Here is a 13,842-nt window from a genome sequence, read left to right as displayed (position 1 = left end):
CTCGCTTTATTGGCCAAGGGAGCCAGCGCACAGCTTCCGGGTCATGTGGCCAGCATGACTAAGCTGCTTCTGGTGAACCAGAGCAGCGCACAAAAACACCGTTTACCTTCCCGCTGGAGTGGTACCTATTTATCTACTTGCACTTGGATGTGCTTTCGAACTGCTACATGGGTATTATTATTATTAGTAGTAGTAGTAGTGTTGTTATTATAAATTATTACCTGCCCCTTACCCTAAGATGCCAGGGCAGGTTAGAGCAATTAAAAAACATTATTAATTTTAGAAAGAGTGTAAAACAATTTGAAATTACAAAAAGAAGTTGAGTCCTGAAAATATACACCTCAGGGTCGAAAGCATTGTTTGTTATAAAACCATGACTCGTGTGGTGAAGGCGAACAGGGTTGCATATACTCTGTACCTTTAAAGCACATCCTTTCCCTCAAAGAATTCTGGGCCTTGTAGTTTACCCCTCACAGTTACAATGCCCAGCAGCCCTTAACAAACTACAGTGCCCAGAATTCTTTGAGGTGGGAAGAATGCGCTCTGAATGTGCTTTAAAGATGGTGTCTTGTATGAAGCCTAGGAAAGCTTTCTCTCTCTCATAACATTAGAAACGGGAGTCATCCAGCGAATCTTACTGACTGGACTTTCAGGCAATGAGGAAGGTGGTAGAGCATCTGCTCTGCAAATAGGCAGTGTGGTGTAGCGGTTAGAGTGCTGACGTAGGACTTGGGAGATCAGGGTTAAAATCCCCACTCAGGCATGACACACGCTGGCCAGTCACTGTCTCTCAGCCTAAGCTACCACGCAGCGTTGGAACCGTAGAATCATAGATTTGGGACCCCAAGGGAAACCTAGTTCGACCACCTTGAGCTCCTGGGATGCTGATGCTGCAGAAAGGTCCCTGGTTCAAACCCCAGCATCTCTAGGTAACATTGGGAGAGACCTTCCCTTCTGAAACCTTGGAGAGCCCCTGGCAGTCTGTGTAGAGAACACAATCAAAATCAGCTTGGTAGCTTCCTCAGTTTGCCACGGGTTCCCAAAGTCATGTGGCTTAAAAGGTGTTGCTTCTTTTCACTTGTGATGCAAAGAGGGCATCTGTTGGGAAAGATCAACAACACAGCCCTCACAAATCTGCTCAGAAGGAAGCCTGGTGGAATCCAGCGGGGCTTTCTCTCAGGTAAGTGGGGTTCGGATCACAGCCTAGGATGCCTGCCTTAATGCTGGCTCTGCTAAAACAGAAAATACGTTCACATATCATAGAATCATAGAATACCCCCTACACAATTATTAATAATTAATAATCTGCAGTTATTAAGTTCACAGATGACACCAACATAATGGGTTTAATAACAGGTGGAGACATATGAACGTATAGAGAGGAGGTTGCAAAAATATCTACATGGTGCCTAGGGAACAACTTGCACCTTAATATCAGCAAGACAAAGGAGATGGTGTTGGACTTTTGGAGGAGAAGAGAACTAGCCCCACTGTACATTGGGGAGGGCTGTGTGGAGAGAGTCTCTTCCTTTAAATTCCTAGGAGTTTATCTCAGTGAAGACCTTAACCTAGGTGGTTAAGAAAACCCAACGGAGACTCCACCTCCTCAGAGTATTGCGGAAGAACGATGTCAATCAACATTTGATGATCTCCTTCTACCGGTCCACAATAGAAAGTGTCCTTTCATACTGCATCACGGTGTGGTACGCTGGTTTGACATCATCTGATAGGAAGTGCCTACAGAGGGTGGTGAATACAGCACAATATATTATGGGCTGTCCCTTGAATCCACTGGATGAAATGGCGGAAGAACATTGCCTCAGGAGAGTGAGGAAAATTATCAGGGATGATTCACACCCTGGCTGGCACTTTCTTGATCTCCTGCCCTCGGGCAGAAGATACAGAAGCATGATTAGTCACACCAACAGGGTAAAGAACAGCTTCTATCCTGGGCTGTTAGGCTGCTGAATGAAAAGATAACAAACTGACTTTCGGGTTTGGTGGGTGTGCGTCAGTAAAGGAGGGGAATTAAGACTAAGAGAGCTGAGTGGGGGGTGCTCGTGTAATCTCACTGTATACAAGTTGTACAAGTGACAATAAAGTATTTCAATTTACAATGCAGGAATCTCAACTAAAGCATCCCTGACAGATAGGATGATCAGTGACGGGGTGACGGTGGGGGGCAAATTCAGCCTCTCCCCAGGCCATGCCTCCAACCAACATTGCTTCAAATTCTCCCTGAGTGTTTGGGCCTGGCTGATATGTCCTTGAGATCCAGTGATTGCCTGGATGGAGGGTGGAGAGGGTTGTGTGTGCATGTGTGGACACCAGCCCCCACTGCCTTCGGCCCCTCCCACCACTTGCATGTGGCCCCCAGAAGGGAAAACCTGAAAATGGTTCTCTGCCCTCACTCTATTCCAAATCGGGTTCTGTGCACCCCGCTGGGTGAGTGGTGGCAGCAGAATGTTTGCAGGCAGAAATTCAACCAGTGCCACTTCCCCAAACATTTGCTGCCTACGCACCCCATGAATTTCTGCCCAGCCCCCCAGCCCCCAAAACACACTCGGCTGCTCTGCTGCAGATACAACTGACGGGGATGTGAGTTAATGCAGCAGGTACAAAGCTGTGCAGAATCATTGTCCCGCCAGATGTTAGGTAAAGGTAAAGGGACCCCTGACCATTAGGTCCAGTTGTGGCCGACTCTGGGGTTGCGGAGCTCATCTCGCTTTACTGGCCAAGGGAGCTGGCGTACAGCTTCCGGGTCATGTGGCCAGCATGACTAAGCCACTTCTGGCGAACCAGAGCAGTGCACGGAAACGCCGTTTACCTTCCCGCCAGAGTGGTACCTATTTATCTACTTGCACTTTGACGTGCTTTAGAACTGCTAGGTTGGCAGGAGCAGGGACCGAGCAACGGGAGCTAACCCCGTCACAGGGATTCAAACCGCCGACCTTCTGATCGGCAAGTCCTAGGCTCTGTGGTTTAACCCACAGCGCCACCCGCATCCCTGGCCATTGCCCGTGCTTGCTGGGGCTGATGGGAGTTGTAGTTTGACATCTGGAGGGACTAAGGCTGACTGAAGCAGAGCCTCTGGCCCTCCACATTTCTGAATACAGCTCCAGAAACACTCCCTAGCCCCAGTTTTCCGCACTGTGGAGCTGTAAACCTTTGATACCCCACCTGTCTGGCCTCCCCTATTCCCCAGCACTGGGATCGGACGTAAATCAAGCTGTCCCCAGAGGAACCTGCCCTTTTTTCTGCATGGGCAACTTTGCTTCTAGCCTACCTCACAGGGTCATTCTGAGGATGGTGTGAGACCCAACGGCAGTGCCCTGGGGCCAGGGGAGAATAAACAGTATAGTCAATAATAATAAACGTTATTTAGTCATTTAGTTGTTTCCGACTCTTCGTGACCCCAGGGACCAGAGCAAGCCAGGCACTACTGTCTTCGACTGCCTCCCGCAGTTTGGTCAAACTCATGCTGGTAGCTTCGAGAACACTGTCCAACCATCTCGTCCTCTGTCGTCCCCTTCTCCTTGTGCCCTCCCTCTTTCCCAACATCAGGGTCTTCTCCAGGGAGTCTTCTCTTCTCATGAGGTGGCCAAAATATTGGAGCCTCAGCTTCACGATCTGTCCTTCCAGTGAGCACTCAGGGCTGATCTCCTTAAGAATGGATAGGTTGGATCTTCTTGCAGTCCACGGGACTCTCAAGAGTCTCCTCCAGCACCATAATTCAAAAGCATCCATTCTTTGGCGATCAGTCTTCCTTATGGTCCAGCTCTCACTTCCATACATCACTACTGGTAAAACCATAGCTTTAACAATACGGACCTTTGTCGGCAAGGTGATGTCTCTGCTTTTTAAGATACAGTAGAACCTCTGGATGCGAACGGGATCTGTTCCAGAGCCCTGTTCGCATCCTGAAGCGAACGTAAGACACAAATGTGCATCTGCACGTACGTGGGTCGCGTTTCGCCTCTTCCGCGCATGCGGGTGATGTCCTTTTGAGCATCTGCGCATGCGCAAGCGGCGAAACCCGGAAGTAACGCACTCCATTATGCCCGGGTTGCCGCGGAGCACAACCCGAAAATATTTAAGCTGAAGCGTATGCATCCCGAGGTATGACTGTACTGTCTAGGTTTGTCCCCTTAAGGAGTCTCAAAGCGGCTAACAATCTCCTTTCCCTTCCTCCCCCACAACAAACACTCTGTGAGTTGAGTGGGGCTGAGAGACTTCAGAGAAGTGTGGCTAGCCCAAGGTCACCCAGCAGCTGCAGGTGGAGGGGCAGGGAATCGAACCCGGTTCCCCAGATTACGAGTTCAGCGCTCTTAACTACTACACCACACAGAGGCAATTATGCCTCTGAATACCATTTGCTGGAAACCACGGGGGGGGGGGGAAGTGCTCTTTTGCTCTGGTCCTCCTTGAAGATTTCCCACAGGCCACTGTGACTTGAAACAGGATGCTGGGCTGTGATCCCAAGGGATGCTAAACAGAAATGGCCCTCCGCTTTCTGAGCAATTTGCTTTATGGCCATTCACCAAAGGGGTTAAGTTCATGGAGACTTGCATTTCCTAGAGATACTAAGCGGCTTTGGGAGCAGAGGGATGCGAAGAGAGCGCAACTCACTTCCTGCCCCGCCTACTGTGGGAAAGCAGGGGTTTAAATTTCCCAGGCGCTGCAGGAGGAGTAGCGGTGCTGATCTCCCTTGTTCTTTTTAGGAAAGATCAGGTGAGTGGGGGAAAGTGGGTTCGCAGCAGGAAGAAATGGAGAATTTCAACAGAGAGATTCTCCGGTTGGGCTTCTGTGCCTTTCGTAACTGGGTGGCAGGCAGAAGTTGAACAGGTGAAGCCTTCCTCCATCATGGCATTTCTGTGTTTGGGAGCAGCTGCACCTGACGGATTTCTGCACTGGGGTTAGCTTGTGATGGTGCCTTTTTGCACGCGCACACGCCCTTCCTCTGTTGGATCGCTCTGAATCAAGGACCTAGGGAGATAGCTCAGTCGGTAGAGCACGAGATTCTTAATCTCAGGGTTGTGGGTTTGACCTCCACTTTGGGCAGAAGATCCCTGCATTGCTGGGGGCAGGACTAGATGGCTCTTGTGGTCCCTTCCAACTCTGCAATTCTGTGATTTTATGCTTCTTGGCTTGATAAAGCATTCAGTGGCTGCCAGCCGCAGTGTCTGTGTTTCCTTGCACTGACAAAGTACCAATTTTTGGGAATCACAAGTGGGAAGAGTCAGTGCTGTTACACTCATGTCCTGCTTGGGGTTTCCTATTGAGGTGTCTGGTTTAGCCACTGTGAGAAGAGAATTCCAGACTAGATGGGCCATTTATTTACTAATTATATTTTATAAACCACCTTACCTATGAGGAAGATTTATCTATCTATCTCTATCTATCTATCTATCATCTATTTATTTATTTATACCCCGCCCATCTGGATGGATTTTCCCAACAAAACACTAAAATACAATAACCTATTAAACATTAAAAGCTTTCCTAAACAGGGCTGCCTTCAGGTGTCTTCTAAAAGTTCTATTTTTCTCTTTGACATCTGGTGGGAGGGCGTTCCACAGGGCAGGTGCCACTATTGAGAAGGCCCTCCGCCTGGTTCCCTGTAACTTGGCTTCTCGCAATGAGGGAACCGCCAGAAGGCCCTCGGAGCTGGACCTCAGTGTCCGGGCAGAACGATGGGGGTGGAGATGCTCCTTCAGGTATACTGGGCCGAGGCCGTTTAGGGCTTTAAAGGTCAGCACCAACACTTTGAATTGTGCTCGGAAACGTGCTGGGAGCCAGTGTAGGTCTTTCAAGACCGGTGTTATATGGAACTCAAGGTGGAAGACATAGTCCTCTCCAATTTATCCTCAGAACAGCCCTTGGGGGTAGGGTAGGCTGAGAATTGCTGACTGGCCCAAGATTAAGGTTACCAGATTGAATGAATCCAGGGACACTTTTCCACTTCAATTTATTTTGTATGGGGACTGATGTGTAAATCCGGGGACTGTCCCTGGGAAACGGGGACGTCTGGTAACCTTACCCAAGATCACCTTGTGAACTTCATGGCTGAGGGCGATTTGAACCCTGGTCTCCCAGGTCTGGCCCAACACGCCTTAGTGTTATTCCCTAAAAGGGCTGTGGGTGTTGATTGTATTGAATATGTATGAACACAGGCATGGAAGGAGAAATATGGGAAGGAGGGTGAAATAAATCTCTTCCAAATGAAGAAAATGTCACAGCTCAGGGGTAGATCCCCTGCTTTGCGTGTGGAAAGTCCCAGGTTCATAGAATTATACAGCTAGAAATGAACAGGGAGGTAATCTATTCAATGCTTTTGTTCAATGCGTCCCTGCGCGGCCTCTGCTTAAACATCTCCAGCGAAGGAGAGGCCATTGGTTTCTTGTGATATTTATCCAAAATCTGCATCTTCCCTGCGGTTCCGTCCTACAGGTTCTAGTCTAGGGTTGCCATATTTCAAAAAGTAAAAACCAGGAAACCCCAAAAGTTATTGATTTTTTTTTAGGAAGACCCCAAAGTTGTTGAGCTTTTTTCTTACCAAACCTCCAAAAACCCATGATTTTGCAATTGACTGCCTAAGATCAAGGGCAAATTTTCAATTCCGCATTTGAAATCCTAGTATATGTGGCAGCCCTATATCTAGTCCGAGCCCCTGGGGTGACAGAGAATGACATTCACACCTTTTGGAAACACTCTTGTTCCATTTTAAGAGTCATGGACAGTTGTTAAAGGTAAAGGTAAAGGACCCCTGACAATTAAGTCCAGTCACAAACAACTCGGGGGTTGCGGCGCTCATCTCGCTTTACTGGCCGAGGGAGCCAATGTTTGTCCACAGACAGTTTTTCCAGGTCATGTGGCCAGCATGACTAAGCAGCGCACAGAAACGCTGTTTACCTTCCTGCCAGAGTGGTACCTATTTATCTACTTGCACTTTGATGTGCTTTCGAACTGTGATTGTGGAGTGGTATTAAGTGCATATGTTTAGCCTTGGTTTGACCTAACAGTGCTTGTCTTGGATTCTTATGAAATTAGTATAAATCTCCTTTTTTTCCCCCTCCTCAGGAAGCTTAAACTTCCCTTCCAAACCGCTTGCATGTCTGCACACCCAGCAGCTTCGTGAGGTCAAAAGCTTCACAGCCTGGGCTTGCGGAAAGAACTGGTAACTTGGGCTCGGGCGGACATTTGCCGGGAAGAAATAAAATGGCAGCCAAGCCGAGGGACGGATTGGTGCTGGGTCTCCAGCCCGAGGCTGGGCCTCAACAGGGAGTGAAATTGGAGCAACCGGACCTAGCGGCCCGTGACCCAGGAGTGGGGAATGGCCCGCACGTCACGCAGGCCAGGAATACCAGGGAATTCTGGGAGAGAAACATGTCGGGCCACGTCAAGCAGGAGCCACAGAAGGGGCCGCAGCAGCCATGGGAGGCCCAGCTGCAGGAGTTCCTCAGAGCGATGGAGACTTCCCACTCCGATGGGAGAAACCCTCCGCAGCGGACGATGGCGTTGCGGGATGAGGCCCACCCCGTCCTGCTTCCTTCGGTGGGAATGGATGGCGCCAGGCCGCATCTGAGGAGAGAGATGACAACCCCTCTCTTGCCAGGGTCTTGCAGAGAAGCCCAGCAGCCAGCTAACAGCCCCTTGGCCAAAGAGACAGGAGAGTCCGGGAAAGTCAAGGAAGAGGTCCTGGGGGAGGAGGAGAACGGCGTGGCCACTGGCATGGACGCCGAGCGCCAGCGCTTCCGGCAGTTCGGCTACCAGGAGGCCGAGGGGCCTCGAGAGACTTGCAGCCGCCTCTGGGATCTTTGCCACTGGTGGCTGAAGCCGGAGAGGCGCAGCAAGGAGCAGATCCTGGAGCTGGTGATCCTGGAGCAGTTCCTGGCTGTCCTGCCCTCGGAGATGCAGAGCTGGGTCAGGAAAGGCGGGCCGGACAGCTGCTCGCGGGCGGTGGCCTTGGCGGAAGACTTCCTGCTAAGGCAGCAGCGGCCCGAGCAGGTGAGTGTCTGCTTCTCCCTGCTACCGTCCTCTTTTTTTTATTTTATTGGAAGTTTTATTTACAACATAACATAAACCCCCCATTCCTGCCAATACAGAAATCCACCCTCATTAAACGTGAACATAACGTCCAATAAGCATAACATACAACAATACAAACAACCAAATAAAAGACTTCCTCTATCCTGTATCTGGCCTCCTTATTTACTTCTTATAAGCTGTTTCCTTTATGAATAATTATTAAGATTTTTCTAATTATAACTTAAATATCCACAAAGTCTCCTGCAGACATTAATCGAAACAAGTCCAGGTAGGTATTTTAGGGCACTGTTTTGTGACGTATTCTCTGCGTTTCCCCCATGCTTTTTGAAACTCTTGTCTAGTGTGATCTCTAATTGCCTCTGTTAATCTACCCAGTTCAATATCTTGTCTTGCTGTTCCTTGTTCGTTGGCACAATTTATTTTTTCCAGTTTTTAACAGTTAGGATCCTTGCCACTCCTGTGGCATAGAGGAATATTTGGAGGAATATTCTGCTTTCTCCATGCTACCTGTGAGGCTTTCGGAGTTGCGGACAGGGCAGAGATAGGCCACATTCACAGCATACATTAAGGCACAATAACAGTCCTGGCTTCTCCCAAAGGATTCTGGGAGCTGTGGTTTAAGGATGCTGAGTGTCGTTCAGAAACCCCCGTTTCCCTCACAGAGCTGCGGTTCTCAGAGTGCTTTAACAGTCAATCCCTCTTCTCAGGGAGCTCTGGGAATTGACGGCCTCTGAGGGGGAAAGGGGGCTTCCCAACAACTCTCAGTGCCCATTACAAACTCCCATAATTCTTTGGGGGAAGCCATGACTATTCGACATGGTCTCCTAGTGTTTTAAGTTGGGTGAGCGTTGGCCTTAATGGACGGACAGTGGCAGAGCTCTTACTTCGGATACAGAAATATTCATAGGTTCATTCCCTGGCATCTTCAGTTCGAAAAAGGGCCTGACCGCAAGGGATGGGAATAATCTTCCTCTGCATGTGACCTCGATAGCTACTGCCAGTCAGAACAGACAACACTAAGCTAGATGGGGAAGAAACTTAATTCATTGTTCACACTTAGCAAGCAGAAGGTCCCAGGGTGTGGGTGGGTGCTTCTAGCCTGTGAATGGTCTGAGTATGCCCTACAGTAACTGAAATAATCACACATTTTCCCCTTCCTCTCCCACCCACCTATTTTTATTTTTTTTTAAATAGTGTAAGCTCTCTGGGGCAGGAGTGAAGCACCATGCCCACCGGGCTGGGGTTGGATAAGTAAGAACAATCTCTCCTTCTGTTTCAGGTGCCGGGGGTGTCCAAGGAGGGGGCTGCCAAGATCCCTGAAGTGGAGGCATCCCCCTTGGGTGCCTGGCCAAGGCCTCTCTTCAGAGAGATCAAACAGGAAGGCGACAGGGATGCGGCCCTGCTGGGTAAGGATTCCTGGTGGCAGAGTTTTAACCACATTGCTTCTCCCGTGTTTTTCTTTGGTCCTGCCCAGCACTGGCATATGGCCCTCAGAAGGGAAAGTGGCCCTGACACTTAACAAAGGCTAAACAGAGAACATTGTCCTTCAGGTAACCTGGTGCCAAGCTCCTCAGGGCTCTGCACATTACAGTGGTGCCTCGCAAGACGAAAAGAATCCGTTCTGCGAGTCTCTTTGTCTTGCGGTTTTTTTCGTCTTGCGAAGCAAGCCCATTAGCGGATTAGCGCTATTAGCGGCTTAGCGGATCAGCTGATAAGCGGCTTAGGGGCTTGGGAAAAAGGGTGGGGAGGAAAAAAACCCAGCAGGAACTCGCAAGACATTTTCGTCTTGCAAAGCAAGCCCATAGCAAATTCGTTTTGCGAAGCACCTCCAAAACAGAAAACCCTTTCGTCTAGCGGGTTTTTCGTCTTGCGAAGCATTCGTCTTGCGGGGCACCACTGTAATAGCAAGGCTTTGAACATGGCTTCGTAGCTAACAGGCAAACAGCAAATAACATGGAGATTCTCTCTTTATTCCAGCAGGAGGAGGGCAGGAGCAGAACATACAAGAAGATGCCAGGAAACGGGAACGGCACTGGGTGCTGTCAGGAAGAGGCGGGCAGAACGCCTCTGGCTGGCCCAATCAGGGCAAAGCGTCTGCCAGCCAGGAGGAAGCGCGCCCCGAGAAAGAAGGGGACAAGTTTATAAATTCCCAGGGCAGGTACGTGGAATTTGACGGGAATGCTGCCCAGCTCGCCGTCCCTGCCCCAAGCGAGTCGCAGAAGCCGGCTCACGAGAGGCAGAAGTCCTGCGCCCACTGTGGGAAAGACTTCCAGCTGAAGTGCAACCTGCAGGCCCACGAGAGGACCCACACGGGCGAGAAGCCCTACAAGTGCTCCGTCTGCGGGAAGGGCTTCAGCACGAGGGCGTACCTGATCACCCACGAGAGGATCCACACGGGCGAGAAGCCGTACCAGTGCTCGGACTGCGGCAAGAGCTTCTGCGACAACTCCAACCTGATCGTCCACCGGAGGACCCACACGGGCGAGAGGCCCTACAAGTGCACGGACTGCGGGAAGAGCTTCCGGGAGAGGCCGGTGCTCATCCGGCACCAGCGGATCCACACGGGAGAGAAGCCCTACAAGTGCAGGGACTGCGGCAAGAGCTTCAGCCAGAGCTCAGGCCTCCTGGTGCACGAGAGGACCCACACGCGAGAGAAGCCCTACACGTGCACGGACTGCGGGAAGAGCTTCGGCGGCAACTCGAACCTCAGGGTCCACATGAGGATCCACACAGGGGAGAAGCCCTACAGGTGCTCGGACTGCGGGAAGATCTTCAGCGACCGCTCGCTTCTCGTGCGGCATCAGAGCACCCACCAAGAGGGGAAGTGTTAGAAATGGGGAGGGGGGACAACACACAGACTTGAGTTTCACAGTTCCATACTGTCTAGGAAAATGACATTTTGATGCACACATGTATTCCACTCACACGTACGTTTAACGTGCTGTGGTACCGCTTTAAACCGTCATGGCTTCCCCCCAAAGGATTCTGGGAGCTGTGTTCTGTTAAAGGTGCTCAGAGTTGTTAGGCGAGACCTCTATTCCTTTCACAGAGCCTCAGTTCCCAGAGCTCCCTGTGAAGAGGGAATTATTATTATTATTATTATTATTATTATTATTATTATTATTAATTTATACCCCACCCATCTGGCTGGGCTTCCCCAGCCACTCTGGGCGGCTCCCAACAGAACATTAAAAACACAGTAAAACATCAAACATTAAAAACTTCCCTAAACAGGACTGCCTTCAGGTGTCTTCTAAAAGCCAGATACAGCGGTTGCTCAGGTTGTGAACGTGATCTGTGTGGGATGCATGTTCACAACCCACAGCGTTCACAACCTGCAGCAGCGCATCTGCGGGTTGCGATTCGGCTCTTCTGCGCATGCGCAAAGCGCGATTTAGCGCTTCTGTGCATGTGCAACCATTGAAACCTGGAAGTAGCCTGTTCCGGTACTTCCGGGTTTAGCGCTTCTGTGCATGTGCAACCATTGAAACCTGGAAGTAGCCTGTTCCGGTACTTCCGGGTTTCGGTGGGTGCGTAACCCGAGAAAATGCAACCTGAAGCAGCTGTCACCCGAGCTATAACTGTAGTTGTTTATTTCCTTGACACCTGATGGGAGGGCATTCCACAGGGCAGGCGCCACTACCAAGAAGGCCCTCTGCTTAATATCAAACCACACTGGGAGTTGTAACTCTGCGATAGGAACAGAGGCCTCTCAGCACCCTTAGCAAACCACAGTTTCTATGATTCTTTGGGGGGAACCATGACTGTTTATAGAACCGTAGAATTGTAGAGTTGGTCCTGAGGGTCGTCTGATTCAACCCCCTGCAATGCTAAAGCATCCATGATAGATGGCCATTCACACTCTGCTCAAAAACCTCCAAGGAAGGAGCGGCCATCACCTCCTGGGGGACCATTCACTGTCAAGCAGATGGAATCATTGTTTAGTTGGAATCTCTTTTTTTGTAACTTGAATCCGGCAGAGGTGTGAATGTGGCTGTAGTTGCCTTACGACCCACCCTGATTACGCCCAGACTCTTTTTAAAAATGCATCTTTCTGACTTAATATGAACCACATGCCAAAACGGCTGAGTGGGAAGAGAAGACCTAGAAAGCGTCTCATGTCCACAGCCAGGCAATAAATAGCTTTATCAGGGCTGACCAAGACACCAGGAAAAGCAAGCCATTCTCAAGAGGCAGAGGGAGGGGGGGAATCGCTGGCTCTGTCGCTGTCTAGCCGCAAAGTCACATGCTTTGAAAATCCGAATAGGAGAGCTGCAGCGAATGCCGCAGGGAATCTCTGGGATTAGGGAGGAGAAATTGTGGGATGGCTGCCTTTGAAGGAGAAGACCACATGGACGAGGTGGGATTAATAATAATAATAATAACAATAATACATTTTATTTATACCCTGCCCTCCCCTGCCAGAGCCAGGCTCAGGGCAGTTAACACCAATAAAATCACAGTAAAAACATAATAGGGGGGAAAGAGAGGTCGGGGGAAAGGAAAAGGGGGAAAAAAACCAATTTAAAATACAGGTTAAAATGCAATTTAAAATGCAGCCTCATTTTAAAGTAGCTGATAAATCAAGACCATAAGGGGAGGGAAACATAAGGGTCAGACTGAGTCCAAACCAAACGCCAGGCGGAACAGCTCTGTCTTGCAGGCCCTGCGGAAAGATGTCAAGTCCCGCAGGGCCCTAGTCTCTTGTGACAGCATTCCACCACGTCGGGGCCAGTGCTGAAAAGGCCCTGTCCCTAGTTGAAACCAATCTAACCTCCTTGACGCTCGGGACCTCCAAAATGTTGTCATTTGTGGACCTTCAGGTCCTCCGAGGGGCATACCAGGAGAGGTGGCCCGTAGGTACGTGGTCCTAGGCCGCAGAGGGCTTTAAAGGTCAAATCCAGCGCCTTCAACCTGACCCTGTACTTCACCGGGAGCCAGTGCAGTTGGTAAAGCACTGGGTGAATGTGATCCCGCGGCAAGGACCCCATAAGGAGCCTCGCCGTGGCATTCTGCGCCCGCTGGAGTTTCTGGGTCAGCTTCAAGGGCAGCCCCGCGTAGAGCAAGTTACAGTAATCAAGCCTGGAGGTGACCGTCGCGTGGATCATTAAAGGGCGAGCAAGCGATTCACAGTCCACGTTAAGCCCAGGTATGGCCAGGCCATGTGACTTCATGGCTACAGCATCTTAGGGGATCCCTTTCCCTCCTGCCCTCTGCTCTGCTTAACTTCCAGCCTGATTTCTGGAGAAGCGGGAAGCTTTGCTGACCGCTGAGTGAAGGTTGCTCGTGTGGCACCCGTGGCTCCCTTCGGAATTCCCCCTAGCAGCTGTGACACTCCACTCAGGAAAGGCCCTCTTTTCTTGCGAGGTGGTGGAAGAGTACACGGAGCTGGAGGGGTGATGGGAGTCATATTCCAGCAAAAACCTGGAAGGTCCCAGCTTCTGCAGCCCTGTCAAAGAAACTAGTCAGTGTGGTGTAGTGGTTAAGAGCGGTAGTCTCGTAATCTGGGGAACCGGGTTCGCGTCTCCGCTCCTCCACATGCAGCTGCTGGGTGACCTTGGGCCAGTCACACTTCTCTGAAGTCTCTCAGCCCCACTCACCTCACAGAGTGTTTGTTGTGGGGGAGGAAGGGAAAGGAGAATGTGAGCCGCTGTGAGACTCCTGAAGGGGAGTGAAAGGCGGGATATCAAATCCAAACTCTTCTTCTCCTTCTAGTCCTCAAGCAAACGGCAACAGGGGTGGCATGCTGTTCACAATTCCACTGCCTCTTTGACACATGTCTTTTAGCAAGGG

At 50.4% G+C, this 13,842-nt stretch overlaps 1 protein-coding gene across 3 annotated transcripts; it reads left to right on the top strand.

The window, feature by feature from the left end:
• The first annotated feature begins 1,056 nt into the window (after positions 1-1,056).
• On the top strand, positions 1,057-11,234 carry LOC310670374 (uncharacterized protein). Of its 3 annotated transcripts, none has more exons than XM_083425616.1 (4): positions 1,057-1,180; positions 7,081-8,007; positions 9,329-9,455; positions 10,027-11,190. In XM_083425616.1, the coding sequence occupies exons 2-4, from the start codon at positions 7,219-7,221 to the stop codon at positions 10,878-10,880; spliced, it is 1,770 nt and encodes a 589-aa protein (XP_083281742.1). In that variant the 5' UTR covers positions 1,057-1,180; positions 7,081-7,218; the 3' UTR covers positions 10,881-11,190. The 3 variants fall into 3 exon arrangements, with proteins under 3 accessions (XP_083281742.1, XP_083281743.1, XP_083281741.1); XM_083425617.1 differs by lacking the exon at positions 1,057-1,180 and adding an exon at positions 4,566-4,731 and having other exon boundaries at positions 10,030-11,234; XM_083425615.1 differs by lacking the exon at positions 1,057-1,180 and adding an exon at positions 4,567-4,731.
• Positions 11,235-13,842: the final 2,608 nt, after the last annotated feature.

Source organism: Podarcis tiliguerta, assembly GCF_965153285.1.
Source record: "Podarcis tiliguerta genome assembly, chromosome: 2".
Taxonomy (NCBI): Eukaryota; Metazoa; Chordata; class Lepidosauria; order Squamata; family Lacertidae; genus Podarcis; species Podarcis tiliguerta.
This window is presented reverse-complemented; position numbering and strand designations above follow the sequence as displayed.